General features: G+C 45.0%; 1 protein-coding gene across 1 annotated transcript in view; it reads right to left on the bottom strand.

The window, feature by feature from the left end:
- Positions 1 to 15,195, bottom strand: part of LOC126187299 (NTF2-related export protein) — a 40,422-nt gene that overhangs the window by 20,589 nt on the left and 4,638 nt on the right. Inside the window, exon 2 of the mRNA XM_049928290.1 lies at positions 498 to 578. Within this exon, the coding sequence (XP_049784247.1) occupies positions 498 to 578 (81 nt within the window). The remainder of the gene's footprint in view (positions 1 to 497; positions 579 to 15,195) is intronic.

The following is a 15,195-nucleotide window of genomic DNA, read 5'->3' as shown; positions in this document are numbered from 1 at the left end:
GAGTGCTGGTCCAGCAATACATACACGAGTGCTTCTGTGAAATTTGCAAACCAGGAGAGAAGTACTCGTAGATGTGAAGCAATGAGGCCAAATTGTGAGTCATGCCTCAGTAACTTATCTGGTAAGAACATTATCCACAAAAGGAGAGGTTCCAGTGTCAAATCTCAAGAGTTTTAGTCTAGCAGCAAGTTTTGTGATTGTATCTGACAAATGGGATTGGGGGAAGGCATTTTCACACAATCGGAATTCATAACATACCTATTGTCTGGCAGCACTTACTTAAAAAAGTGAAACATAATTTAAATGACCTGAACGTGAATCTTCAGAACATTTCAAAAACATGCCACAAAGTTTTCTGTCTTTCGTTAAAAGTTATCTATTGACAGACATATAGCCATATACAATGCTTAATTTCATGAAATAAATGCTTAGTTGCACAATATATTTCTTCTTTTCAATTCAATGTGAAAATTTCAATCAAACACTAATTTACTTACATGCCTCCTTTTATCCACACTTTCATAGTACAACTTCGTGAATTCCTCAGCAGTTCTGCAGGCTTGATCTACCTTTGCGTCCTGCAATTTCAAATTTTATAATTATTTTAGAACATAATTAAATTACAAAACTGAACACTATTAGTTGTAAAAAGAGGAAAAGGGGAGGAGGGAGCTTTTACTCCAAATTCAAGATGTAGAGGGTATGGTGGAAACAATCCTGACAGACAGGTAACGGGGTCATATACCACTAATGCCCAGCTTAGATCATGCAATTTCAGTGTGTGTGTGCGTGTGTGTGTGTGTGTGTGTGTGTGTGTGTGCGCGCGCGCGCGCGCTTGCACACACATTTTCCTACAAGCTTGAAAAAGGAAGTGCATTCCGACAGCTAGTAAAGCTCTGTGCCTTTTGTTTGTGTACCTCTTGACGACATAGTGCTTCTGCGTTTTGGTAAGTCATTTCCTTTATTTCTAAATAACTCGTACTTCTCAACCAGAACTTTGCATACATTATTAAGATTTTACTGATGTACCTAAGTGAGTGAGTGAGTGAGTGAGTGTGTGTGTGTGTGTGTGTGTGTGTGTGTGTGTGTGTGTGTGCGCGCACAAATATCCATATATGCACCGAAACGGCTTCATCAATACTGTGTTTCCACTGTATATATTACTATTTACAGTTTTTATTCTGCTTCTGATCTTACACATTCTGACATTTTGCATGGTTTTACTGTATTGAATTTTGATTTTGGTTTGCATTTCTGTTTATGTTCTCACTAAAAATGTACTGTAAATTCAAAATAAGTAGAATGAATAAATATTAAAAATATTAACTGGAGCTAAGGCACTTATTACTTTGTATGGTTTTCCACTTGACAAAATATACTTAACTGAACCAGTTATTGAAACAATGGAACTCCAATTTGGAATATCAACAATACAAACAAAAGGAAGATTGCTACTTACTGTAAAGATGACACATTAAGTTGCAGACAGACACAATGAAAAGACACTTACACATAAGCTTTCAGCACAGCCTTCGTCAGAAAAGGAAACACAAATGCTTCCATTTGGAAAAGCAAGCATACCTCTCTCTCTCTCTCTCTCTCTCTCTCTCTCTCTCTCTCACACACACACACACACACACACACACAGAAACTGCCATCTCCGGCAACTTGGCCTGGAATGCAACTGTCACATGGAGCAGAAGCAGCAATCTGGAGAGGGCAAGAAAGTGGATGGATAGCTTGGTACGAGTGGAGGGAGAGAACTCTCTACCAACACTTCACCAAATCCAGACCTGAAACATTCCCATAACACTGTTGTTAACCTTTCCACCAAAATCCTCTGCCCCACAGAAGTTTCAGTCCTATCCAAAGGTCTCCACTTTAGCCCTAGAACCAAATTTAATCCTGTGGACTTGTGAAAGACCTAGTCTCCTTCCCCCCTGCCCTGCATTGGAAACACTTCTTTGTCACCAATCCCTGCAACCAAAACCAACCTAATCCGAACACTGAATTTTGCCTCTCTCAGTTCATACTACCATCCAACCGTGATCCCCCTACCAAAACAACCATTTATCACTTTCGAGGAATTCCTTATCTCCAAATTGGCCTCACAATCCTTCCCCAGGCCCCTTTCTCAGAACATCAACCTTTCAGCAGAAGAAAGGGCAGCCATACACAACCTCAAAACAAATCCTGGCCTAATCATGTATCTGCAGACAACAGTTCCATCATTGTTGTTATGAATCCCAGTGACTATTTGGTTGAAAGCCTCTGCCAATTATCTGTCACTTCCACCTATAAACTCTGCCAGAGTGATCCCATCCCAGAAGTTCAACATAACCTCCAATTCCTGCTTCAGGACTTAGGCCTTTCCCAGAACCTCTTCCCTCCATCCTTTTACTTCTCCACCCCTATGATACCCAACTAATCCATCTTCAACATGGTCCCCAAAATCCGCAAACTCAATAATCCTGGGCACCCAATTGTAGCTGATTATTGTGACCCCATTGAAAGAATTTTGAGCCTCAATGACCAGCAACTCCAACCAACTGCTCGTAATATACCCTCCAACATCAAAGATACCAACTATGCCCTCTCCACTATCACCATGCCTCTACCTCCTGCATCCCTACTCATCACTGTTGATGCCCCTCCTTAAACACAAACATCCCTCATGCCCAATTTCTTACTGTTATTGGAAACTACCTTTCCCAATGTCCTTCAGACTCCAGACATACTGCCTCATTCATTATACACTTTACTAACTTTATCATAACCACAATTACTTCTTTGAAGGGAAGGTATACAAACAAATCTGTGGCACCCTCCTATGCCAACCTGTTTATGTGCCACACAGAGGAGAGCTTCCTAGCCTCCTGAAACCTCAACACCCTAGCCTGGTTCAGGTTCACTGATGATATCTCCATGATCTGGACTTAGGACCAAGACATCCTATCTTCATTCATTCACAACCTAAGCACCTACTCTCCCATCCACTTCACCTGGTCCTCCTCAACCCAGCGTGCCACCTTCCTGGGTGCTGACCTGCACCAAAAAATCCTTCCCCATACAGGATGGCCACCCAGGGAAGGTTTATCTACTGCGACAAGAACTCCTTTGCCCACTATGCTTAGGGTCTCATCAAGGCCTTCACACACAGGCTCTACCCCAGACCTAATTGACTGATTGACTGAGGGGGGTTATGGGACTAAGATAGAAGGTACACTAAAAATGGGCGGATCCAGTCAGTGAGATCAAATTATAAAGCTACGAAGTTAAAATACACACAGTAGAAGGCATAAAAGGGCAGACCAAATCTAAAAACTGGGAAAAACTGAGGGATAAAAGAGTGGTCTTTGCATGGGATACTGGTCATGGGTCCCAGACCTATAAAACACGAAGAGAGGCCCCAACTATAACCACAACCACCCTGCCCCCGCTTTAGGAGCAAAGCAAAACATTACAACTGAAAATAAAATCCACTTTCTTGTAGGAAACTCAGGACTAGTTCCACCATCCGTGAATCATTTGCAAATATTAAAGAAAAGGAATATGGAAGGCTATACTTAGTACAAAGGCCCAAAAGAAGGGGGAAATTCAACGAATAAATGGGGTGCTAACAGTCTGGCTCCACAGCCATATTGTGGGGGTAGCTCATTCCCCAAGAGGAAGCAATGGGTGAGCCTAGTATGACCGACGTGTAGACAGCATAAGACAGTCCTCTTTCTGAGAGGGTGGAAGGAAGAGCACCAAACTGCAGTAGTCTCCATGATTGTGCTGAGTTTATTACTTCTAGCACACCAGATGTCATTCTACTGTTGGGCAGAGAGAGATTTAATGTGTATCTGCATATCTCAACCCAAAATCATGAAAGGGAATGGGGGCTAAGTATCCACCTCTCTATCAAAATGGTCAGCCACCTCATTCCCTGGGGTGCCCACATGACTGGGAACCCAGAGGAAGGCAACAGAGCTGGCGGCATAGCCAAGGGCAGAGAGAAGATCATGGATAGGAGAGACCAAAGGGTGATGAGAGTAGCATTGGTCTATAGCCTGCAAGCTTTTCATTGAGTCAGTGCATATTGAAACACCATGGAGGGTGACCTGAGAAACAGAATGGAGGGCCCTGTTAATGGCTAGCAGTTCTGCTGTGTCCACACTACATGATATTCAAAGTAAATGGTGTTCCCTGGTAGTAGGAGACATAAAATAGTAGCTTGCCTTATCTATCATTTTAGAACTATCAATGTAGAAGATCGTAGCACCCAGGAACTCTTCAAGGATGGAACGCACAAGTTGCTGGAATATCATAGGGGCAATGGAGCCATTGGGATCCTGGAACAGGTTGATCCTAATCTGTGGTCGAGGCACCATCCGAAGGGGGTGCGGAAGGAAATACATGGGGGCACATTCCACTGACTGACGATGGAAATCCCAACAGTGGGAAGTGAGACGCATTTCAACTGGCAATCCTACCTGAGAGCGGGTGTCAGGGTGTACACTCCTGGAAATTGAAATAAGAACACCGTGAATTCGTTGTCCCAGGAAGGGGAAACTTTATTGACACATTCCTGGGGTCAGATACATCACATGATCACACTGACAGAACCACAGGCACATAGACACAGGCAACAGAGCATGCACAATGTCGGCACTAGTACAGTGTATATCCACCTTTCGCAGCAATGCAGGCTGCTATTCTCCCATGGAGACGATCGTAAAGATGCTGGATGTAGTCCTGTGAAACGGCTTGCCATGCCATTTCCACCTGGCGCCTCAGTTGGACCAGCGTTCGTGCTGGACGTGCAGACCGCGTGAGACGACGCTTCATCCAGTCCCAAACATGCTCAATGGGGGACAGATCCGGAGATCTTGCTGGCCAGGGTAGTTGACTTACACCTTCTAGAGCACGTTGGGTGGCACGGGATACATGCGGACGTCCATTGTCCTGTTGGAACAGCAAGTTCCCTAGCTGGTCTAGGAATGGTAGAACGATGGGTTCGATGACGGTTTGGATGTACTGTGCACTATTCAGTGTCCCCTCGATGATCACCAGTGGTGTACGGCCAGTGTAGGAGATCGCTCCCCACACCATGATGCCGGGTGTTGGCCCTGTGTGCCTCGGTCGTATGCAGTCCTGATTGTGGCGCTCACCTGCACGGCGCCAAACACGCATACAACCATCATTGGCACAAAGGCAGAAGCGACTCTCATCGCTGAAGACGACACGTCTCCATTCGTCCCTCCATTCACGCCTGTCGCGACACCACTGGAGGCGGGCTGCACGATGTTGGGGCGTGAGCGGAAGACGGCCTAACGGTGTGCGGGACCGTAGCCCAGCTTCATGGAGACGGTTGCGAATGGTGCTCGCCGATACCCCAGGAGCAACAGTGTCCCTAATTTGCTGGGAAGTGGCGGTGCGGTCCCCTACGGCACTGCGTAGGATCCTACGGTCTTGGCGTGCATCCGTGCGTCGCTGCGGTCCGGTCCCAGGTCGACGGGCACGTGCACCTTCCGCCGACCACTGGCGACAACAACGATGTACTGTGGAGACCTCACGCCCCACGTGTCGAGCAATTCGGCGGTACGTCCACCCGGCCTCCCACATGCCCACTATACGCCCTCGCTCAAAGTCCGTCAACTGCACATACGGTTCACGTCCACGCTGTCGCGGCATGCTACCAGTGTTATGACTGCGATGGAGCTCCGTATGCCACGGAAAACTGGCTGACACTGACGGCGGCGGTGCACAAATGCTGCACAGCTAGCGCCATTCGACGGCCAACACCGCGGTTCCTGGTGTGTCCGCTGTGCCGTGCGTGTGATCATTGCTTGTACAGCCCTCTCGCAGTGTCCGGAGCAAGTATGGTGGGTCTGACACACCGGTGTCAATGTGTTCTTTTTTCCATTTCCAGGAGTGTAGATGTCCCTCATTTGCAAAGAGGACGGGGTACACGGTGTGGTCAGGGAATCGTTGAATGGTGATTGCGTAAGAAACCAAGAGTTGGTTCCATCATATTTGTAGAAGGAGAATCCCCGGTTCTGCAAGGAGACTGTCAACAGGACTAGTGCGAAAGGCACCAATAGCTGACACTGCATAATGATGAACGGGGCCAAATAGTTTCAGAGTGGAAGGAGCCGCTGAGTCATAAACCTGACAACCATAATCTAGTCTGGACAAAACCAGAGTGCGGTCTGTGTTTTGGAGGCAGAAAACTGGAAGCCATGGGAAAGAGTCCACGCAGAGGCCCATTGGATGATGACTTGGAACTGGCATTCAGTAGATGCTACTCAGTGGGAACTGCACCAGATGCAAAAATCGACATGTAATGCGGGGGTAACCACAGGACCAACAGAGGTCACAAGCCCATTGATGATGATGATGATGATGATGATGATGATAATAATGGGGATGAGGAGGAGGAGGAGGACAAGGAAGAGTGTGACACTCAACACAGAATCTTGTGAGATACCATTCTCCTGGACCCAAGCGGTGTTGAGTGAAGTGCCAACTTGAACCTGGAAGAGCCGGTGGGATAAAAACTGGAAGAGGGTTGCGAAAACCCAAGTCATGGAGGGTAACTAAAAGCACCAAGCCGTATCATATGCATTATGTAAGTCAAAGCATACCACGACAAGGTGCCAGCAGTTAGTAAAAGCCTGTAGGGTTGCTGTTTCCAATCTGAGAAAATTGTCAGTTGTAGATCATCCTTCCCGGAAGCCACATTGATACAAGGGACAAAAGGCTCTGAGATTCGAGCACTCAACATAATTGGAAGCTAACCACTCTCTCAATCAGTTTACAAAGTATGTTTGTCAGGCTAATCGGCAGTAGCTGTCGAGAGATGATGGGTTCTTCCCAGGCTTAAGAATGGGGATAACTACACTGTCTCAACTGTCTCATAAGTTGGGGAAGTGACTGGTCCACAATGTCAAATGAAATCATTCGAGGACAATTTCCTTTCACACTGCAATGTCGAAGCATGCAATACCAGATTTGGTCGTGACCAGGTGCAGTAGCACGAGTCTCAGACAGTGCCGATTCCAGCTCCCACGTGGAGTAACAGTAGTTGTAAGACTCAGAATTGTTGAATCTGAAGTCCAACTTGTCCCTCTCTACAGTTGCACAGTAGCGCTGAAGCACCAGATTCTGTCTGGCACTGGCAGTAGTTTTTGCAAAATGCTCTGCCAGTCTGTGCGATGTCTCCGGGTGTTGTTTGGGAGTCACCCAGTAAATGACAGTGTTTACTGGAAATTCTCCTAATGGCTTCTCATACTTTTGTAGAACAAGCGGAACGCTTGATGGAAACCAGGAACACTTGCCAAGACCTCTTCTCACCCTCCTTACTTGTGCATCGAGCCTTGGCTCTCATGACCCGAAATGCCGTGAGGTTCTCTGCTGATGGACGGTAGTTAAACCATTGAAAAGCAGCACGCCTGACCCACATTGCTGAGTGGCAGTCACCAGTCATCCCATTGTACACATTGCCTCCTAAGATGAACTAAGGACTTTGGGGAGGATAAGTCAGCAGCGTGATGAATCACTCGTGTAATGTGATCCACCCATTTCTGGACTCTGCTACAGTGTTCAAACACAGCCAGCTGGCTAGCTGAAAAGTGTACAGATAGCCCTGCTGACCATCCACTGCGGTGGCTTCTCTTCAGGAATGTTCTATCCAGTAGGTGAATGCAGAGTGGAAAGTGATCACTGGAATTAAAGTCGTCAATGACTTTCCCGCTCAACAGAATCTATGAGGGCTGGAGAGCAGATAAGTCAATGGCTCAGAACGAACCAGTAGCAGCACAGAAATGAGTGGGAGTACCCGAGTCAAGGATGCACAGCTCACGAGACATAATGAGGCTCTCCAAAACACGACCCCAAGGGCAAGTAGAGGTTTAGCCCCACAAGACATGACAGGTACCGAAGCCTCCCAGTAGGAGAAATGGTCAAGCGAGTTGTTCTACAAGATCTGTGAGCGCCTCAGAGTCAACTACATCTTGCGGAGGTACATACAGTGAGCAAACAGTAATACTCTGACATGCATGAGTTTCAATGGCAACTGCTTTTAAATCAGTTGCCAGTTGGAGAACAGAGGAGAGGTGCACATTACTGATAAACACAGCAACCCCTCCCTTGGCTCTGTCCCCAGTCATGTCATCCTTTCGGTGAAGAGTATAGCCCCACAGCACAGGAATGTCAGAGGCTTTACAATATGTTTCTTGTAAACACAGGTACAGGAGGGGGGGGGGGGGGGGTTTGGGGTGTTCCTGCCTTGTCTAGCAGTTTCAGTTCCTCCACACGTCCTGAACCCACCAATGTTCCACTGTAATATGGGAGCCATGGGGGTGGGGGCTGGGGGTGGGGGGGTGTTCCTGTCTTGTCTAGCAGTTTCAGTTCCTCCACACGTCCTGAACCCACCAATGTTCCACTGTAATATGGGAGCCATCAACCACATGGATTGGACTTTCACCCTGTCTTTCTGCTGGAAAAGGGAGCCCGTAATGGGTGGTGGCTCAGTCTTGGGCAAGATATTTGCCCCAATCTGACATCAAGGTCAATTAGCTCTACAGAAAAATCACGAGAGACATAGGATAGGATGATGTCGACATCATCTGACTGTTTACTTCCTGGCTCAGTTGGTGATTTTTTGCCCTGAGTAGGCTTCAGAGCCACAACTGTGGCAATGGACCAGACAACCTTTGGAGGAGCAGGGAGCTCTACAACATCAGCTAGCATGGCTTTGTCTGATATTCTGGGAGGAAGTGTAGGCTTGGAAGTAACTGCAGCAGCACAACTGCACTAGCAAACGCAAGTAATAGTGGTGACACTAGCAACCTTCAATTGTGTAGCATCATTGATCTTCTGAACAGGCTGTTTAAGAACGGACACAAAGGAGACAGCAAACTTCGGGGCCTGTTTTTGGCCTCATCATATGAGATACTCTAAGTTGTTTTGATCTCTTGAATCTTCCTAACTTCAAGAAAGGTACTGCAGTCCCTACTCCACACAGGGTGATCCCCAGAACAGTTCATGCACTTTGGAGGAGATGAACAACTGACACCTTCCTTACCACATTTGCCACAAGTGGCTTCTCCTTACAACCAAAGGTGGTGTGCTCAAAGCACTGGCATGTAAAACAGAGCTCTGGGTTGGGAAAATAAGACTGCATGATGAGGTGAAGGAAACCAGTCTTGACATACCTTGGAAGTTTTGTGCTGCTGTCTTCTTCTTCAGTAGTGGTCAATCCAAGGATCGGTTTGCAACAGCTACAATGGCAGCTTGTCTCCATTTAGTGCGTCTTTCAGCTTTTCTCTTCATTTCTTTACAGGTGTTACATCCCACATCTTTCATGATTTGATCCATGTACCTCAGTCGTGGTATTCCTTTTGGTCTTTTTCCCTCGACATATCCCTCTATGATGGTGTTCAGGAGCCCTTTATGTCTTAATAGATGGCCTGTAAATTGCACTCTTCTTTTAACAATGAAACTCCAGAAGCTTCTCTTCTCACCTGCTCTTTCCAGAACCACTTCGTTTGCGACCTTGTCGATCCATTATATTTTGAGCATGCGTCTATAGCACCACATTTCAAAAGAATTTAGCTTCTGGTCTTCCTCTGTCCCAAGAGTCCATGTTTCACACCCATAGCATGCCACACTCCACACATATGATTTCAAAAATCTTTTCCTGATTTCAAGGCTGATGCTCTTAGATGTTAATATGTTTTTCTTCTTGTTTTTGAGTACCTCAAACATCTTATCCCATTTAAGATTATCAAAGGCTTTCTCTACATCTACGAAAGCTACGTATGTTTTCAGGTTCTTATCTAGTCGTTTCTCTATTGCTAGTTTTAGAGCAAATATTGCTTCTCTGGTTCCTCTATCTTTCCGGAATCCAAACTGGTCTTCGGAGAGTGTAGCTTCGACTTTTTGTTCTATGCGTTTTAGGATAATTGAGGTTAATATTTTAGAGGCGTGAGTAACTAGGCTGAGCGTCCTATAATTTTCACATCTTGTAGCATTTGCCTTCTTTGGACTGGGGATCATAATGTTTTTCTCAAAGTCTGTAGGAATTTTACCCTGCTCGTACATGTTGAAAACAAGATTATACAACTCCTGATTCAGTTTTACTCCTCCATATTTCAGAAGTTCGGCTGGGATATTGTCTATACCAGGCGATTTGTTGTTTTTCAATTTTTTCAGAGCTAGTTCAAACTCTTCCTTTAATATAGGTTCACCTATGTTGTGTGCATCTACTTCTGTTTCTTCTTCCATGATGTTTTCAGACAGGTCTGGTCCGCTGTACAGTTTTCCTATATATTGTTTCCATCTTCTTGCAACTTCATCATCGTCATCCAACATATTGCCATTTTCATCCATCACAGACCTACACTTGTTTCTTCTGTCTCCAAAGCAATGTCTCACACATTTATAGGCCTTGTCGATATTTCCCTTGCTCATGTTGTCCTCAACTGAAATACAGAGATCATCAAGGTATTTTTCTCTTGCTTGTTTTGCTGTAAGCCAGCATAAATGAGTCTGATTTCATGAGATCACCATCCAAACATTTTCATCATGTTTTGCGCATCAACAATGCCTTCCTGAAACCACTCAGCTTTCAGTTCTACTTGGGAAATAATGTCAACAAGATCCCTCCAAGTCACATCTTTAATATAGTTCAAGGTGTTGTGCAGTTGACTTTTATTGCATTGAACTTTCTGGACATTTGCACTTGTTAGAAATCATATGTTCCTAGGATCCCATTTTGCAAGGGTTTGACAGATATTAAATTTCCTGCGATTCCCTCTAAACCGTTTTGTGCGCAGAAAGGTTGAACTTTCTGAAAGCTCCCCTCTTTCTGTTTAACTATAAGAAACACGTTTTGGTCAGCAGTATGTGTTATGTTACTAGATATGTAAGACACTGTGTAATACCCAAGTCTGGAGGACTGGCTACATGAGTCCTCTTGTTCGATGGGATGTTGATACCTACCATCAGTCCACCCTTCCCGCTGGAAGAAGGAAGACAAATATTGAAGGATCCACCCCAGCCCCATGAGCAACTAGGGACATAAAAGTCCACCTGCACAGAGCTCCATCAGTGTGCAGCACATACTGAGATTGAGGTTTTTCTTTAATAGAGGTTTTTACCATCCTTGCGATCCAGAAAGCCAAGATTCCCATGGCGGACAGTGAAGCACGCAGAGAGCTTATGGGGGCAGACGACTGGCGGCACTTACCAGTCCTCAGCTCAGGAACCCTGTGTCGCCAAGTTCGTACACAGTAAATGAATGCTGAATCCCTGAGGGGAATTCAGTAGGAGTGTTTGGTGCAAAAGACAAGGGTTTTAGTTTTGGCCAGAGTACAGATTTAATCTTCCAATAACCTGTATGAATAAATCCCTTGTCAGGCTGTTTTTGAATAGTTTTTTCATCAAGCTGGTACTCATAGAAAGTTAGATTAATTGAGAGGGGAGGGTATTTTGACTGCACTGCGTGATTAACACATTTGTTTAGTCAGCAGAGGAACACAAGAGAGATCCTCACAAATTCAAATAAAATGCTAAATGGTAGATGATAATGGAAAACTCACAACAAAAACCTCATGAGCGGATGCTCCAAAGCAAACCAGGAAACAAACTTCTTTTCATGTGCATATTATTGATTACCACTATTGTAAAAATGCAAACATTCAGGTTTGTTTGGAGCTTGATAATTATTTTCTCCAGTAGGCACAGATGTATATGCTAGACAAAATACAACATGAGTACACCATGTGGTTCAGAGAGCGAAAGAAGTAAGTTCATCCATGGTATTCTTCCTATAACAGTGGATTTGGCATCAGGAGATTTCCATCTGTCTGGATCACTGAAGCAGACTTTCAATGCCAAGCAAATCACAGCAGATACGTGTGATGTGATGTTTTCCTAGCACATGGAAATCTTGAAAATTTCTCAGGTATTCGCTGGGTGTTGTTGTCCAACAGGTGTGATATTTTAGCAAGCTCACTTCTTGCCATCTTCAGGTGTTCCTACAGTCCAATTGATCTCTAATGGATGCCGACTTTGCATAATCTTGACCCCTCTCCCACGACCTCCATCTTAACACATTCATGTGATCCGCAGCTAGTGATGGGGGAAGCACAGCGCTGGATGGTGGGGGAAATGTGGCACACCACAACAGATCATGGAGTGCAGTCTTTCCACGGCCACAGCCATGTGTGGAACTCTGTCATCATGGTGACAATGCATCTTCTTCTTCAGGTGTCCTGCCAGGAGTGGATTTCTGTGTAGACTGTCATTGTGTTTTAATCAAATTCATGGTTATGTCAACATACTTTCTGTTCGACAGGAACTACTACAAACAAACAGATGGAGTAGCAATGGGCTGTCTGCTATCACCAGTAGTGACCAATATGTTTATGGAGGCTTCTGAAGATGCAATTCTCGAGTCGGCAGTCTACATGCCCTCTTGCTTTTTTCGATATGTAGACAATACATTTGTAATCCGGTCGCACAGACATCATCATCTTCAAGACTTTCTGAAGCATATGAACTTGCTGGACCAGAATATAAAGTTCACAATGGAGGCAGAAGAAAACAATCGGTTTCCATTTCTAGATGTGCTCGTCAAGCGAAGACCACATGGCACATTAGGACACAGTGTTTATCGTAAGCCAACACATACAGATTTGTACCTGAATGCCTCCAGCTGTCATGCTCCTTCACAGAGAAGGGTGTCCTGAGCAAACTGGTGCACAGAGTGTGTGAGATCTCGGACCTCAGACCGTGACAGTCTAACAGCTGAATTGCAGCACTTACAGGATGTGTTCTTTATGAATGGTTACAGCTGCCAGATGAAACAGGCCTTAAGACTGAAGAAGCCAAGGCTGCAGGCTTCCGAGGACAAAGACAAACTGGCTGCAACAACGATTATATCATATTTTGGGAACACATCAGCAGAGATCAGCAGAATACTCCAAAAATTAGTGCATGTTTCGCCCTCCATCCAAAATGAAGCCATTAGTAGGATCAGTCACGGACGACTTAGGACTCTGGGAACTGGGAGTTTACCGCATCCCTTGGCTGTGCGGGAAAATTTATTTAGACCAGACCATCCATGACGGTATAAGAGAGATGCTGTGAACATAAATGCTACACAGACAATGTACAGCTGACCAATTACACTGTGGCAGAGCACTGCATCTAATATGGACAGGACACGAACTACAATGGCACAAAGGTGTTACAGCAATCAAACACCTTCTGGAACTGTATCCTCAAAGAGACACAGAAGATTTGGCTGCATAACGAGCTAATAAATAAAGACAGCAGGTTCCAGCCAAGCAAAGCCTGGGATCCAGTCTTGAGTATGATTAAAACAGTCTACACAGCAATCTGCTCCTGTCAGGACACCTGGAGAAGAAAACAAATTGTCACCATGGTGGCAGAGTTCTAAAGGCGGCCATGGCCGTGGAAGGACTGCAATCCATGACCTGTCGAGGAGCGCCATGCTTCCCCCAGACTGGCCGGGACCGCGAAGGATGAAGGTAAAAATTATATAAAGTTGGCATCCATCACAGATCAATCAGACTCCAGGAATGTCCAAAGATGGCAAGAAGTCGGCCTGCCGAAATATCATGCGTGTTGGATGACATCACCTGGCTGAATACCCGAGAAATTTTCAGCAAAAGATATATACAGGGTGATTCACGAATATATGCAAATGTTTTAATACGTTATTCTACAAGTAAAACTCCTCCCCCCATGAACCATGGACCTTGCTGTTGGTGGTGAGGCCTGCGTGCCTCAACGATACAGATAGCCGTACCGTAGGTGCAACCACAACGGAGGGGTATCTGTTGAGAGGCCAGACAAACATGTGGTTCCTGAAGAGGGGCAGCAGCATTTTCAGTAGTTGCAGGGGCAACAGTCTGGATGATTGACTGATCTAGCCTTGTAACACTAACCAAAACGGCCTTGCTGTGCTGGTACTGCAAACGGCTGAAAGCAGGGGGAAACTACAGCCGTAATTTTTCCCGAGGGCATGCAGCTTTACTATATGTTTAAATGATGATGGCGTCCTCTTGGGTAAAATATTCCCGAGGTAAAATAGTCCCCGATTCGGATCTCTGGGCGGGGACTACTCAAGAGGACCTCGTTATCAGGAGAAAGAAAACTGGCATTCTACGGATCGAAGCGTGGAATGTCAGATCCCTTAATCGGGCAGGTAGGTCAGAAAATTTAAAAAGGGAAATGGATAGGTTAAAGTTAGATATAGTGGGAATTAGTGAAGTTCGGTGGCAGGAGGAACAAGACTTCTGGTCAGGTGAATACAGGGTTATACATACAAAATCAAATAGGGGTAATGCAGCAGTAGGTTTAATAATGAATAAAAAAAATAGGAGTGCGGGTAAGCTACTACAAACAGCATAGTGAACGCATTATAGTGGCCAAGATAGATACGAAGCCCATGCCTACTACAGTAGTACAAGTTTATATGCCAACTAGCTCTGCAGATGATGAAGAAATTGAAGAAATGTATGATGAGATAAAAGAAATTATCCAGGTAGTGAAGGGAGACGAAAATTTAATAGTCATGGGTGGCTGGAATTCGACAGTAGGAAAAAGGAGAGAAGGAAACATAGTAGGTGAATATGGCTTGGGGCTAAGAAATGAAAGAGGAAGCTGTCTAGTAGAATTTTGCACAGAGCATAACTTAATCATAGCTAACACTTGGTTCAAGAATCATAAAAGAAGGTTGTATACATGAAAGAATCCTGGAGACACTAAAAGGTATCAGATAGATTATATAATGGTAAGACAGAGATTTAGGAACCAGGTTTTAAATTGTAGGACATTTCCAGGGGCAGATGTGGACTCTGACTACAATCTATTGGTTATGAACTGTAGATTAAAACTGAAGAAATTGCAAAAAGGTGAGAATTTAAGGAGATGGGCCTGGATAAACTGACTAAACCATAGGTTGTACAGAGTTTCAGGGAGAGCATAAGGGAACAATTGACAGGAATGGGGGAAAGAAATACAGTAGAAGAAGAATGGGTAGCTCTGAGGGATGAAGTAGTGAAGGCAGCAGAGGATCAAGTAGGTAAAAAGACGAGGGCTAGTAGAAATCCTTGGGTAACAGAAGAAATATTGAATTTAACTGATGAAAGGAGAAAATATAAAAATGCAGTAAAT

This window comes from Schistocerca cancellata, chromosome 5 (genome assembly GCF_023864275.1).
Source record: "Schistocerca cancellata isolate TAMUIC-IGC-003103 chromosome 5, iqSchCanc2.1, whole genome shotgun sequence".
NCBI lineage: Eukaryota > Metazoa > Arthropoda > Insecta > Orthoptera > Acrididae > Schistocerca > Schistocerca cancellata.
Note: the sequence above shows the minus strand (reverse complement) of the source record. Positions and strands in the feature narration are given on the sequence as shown.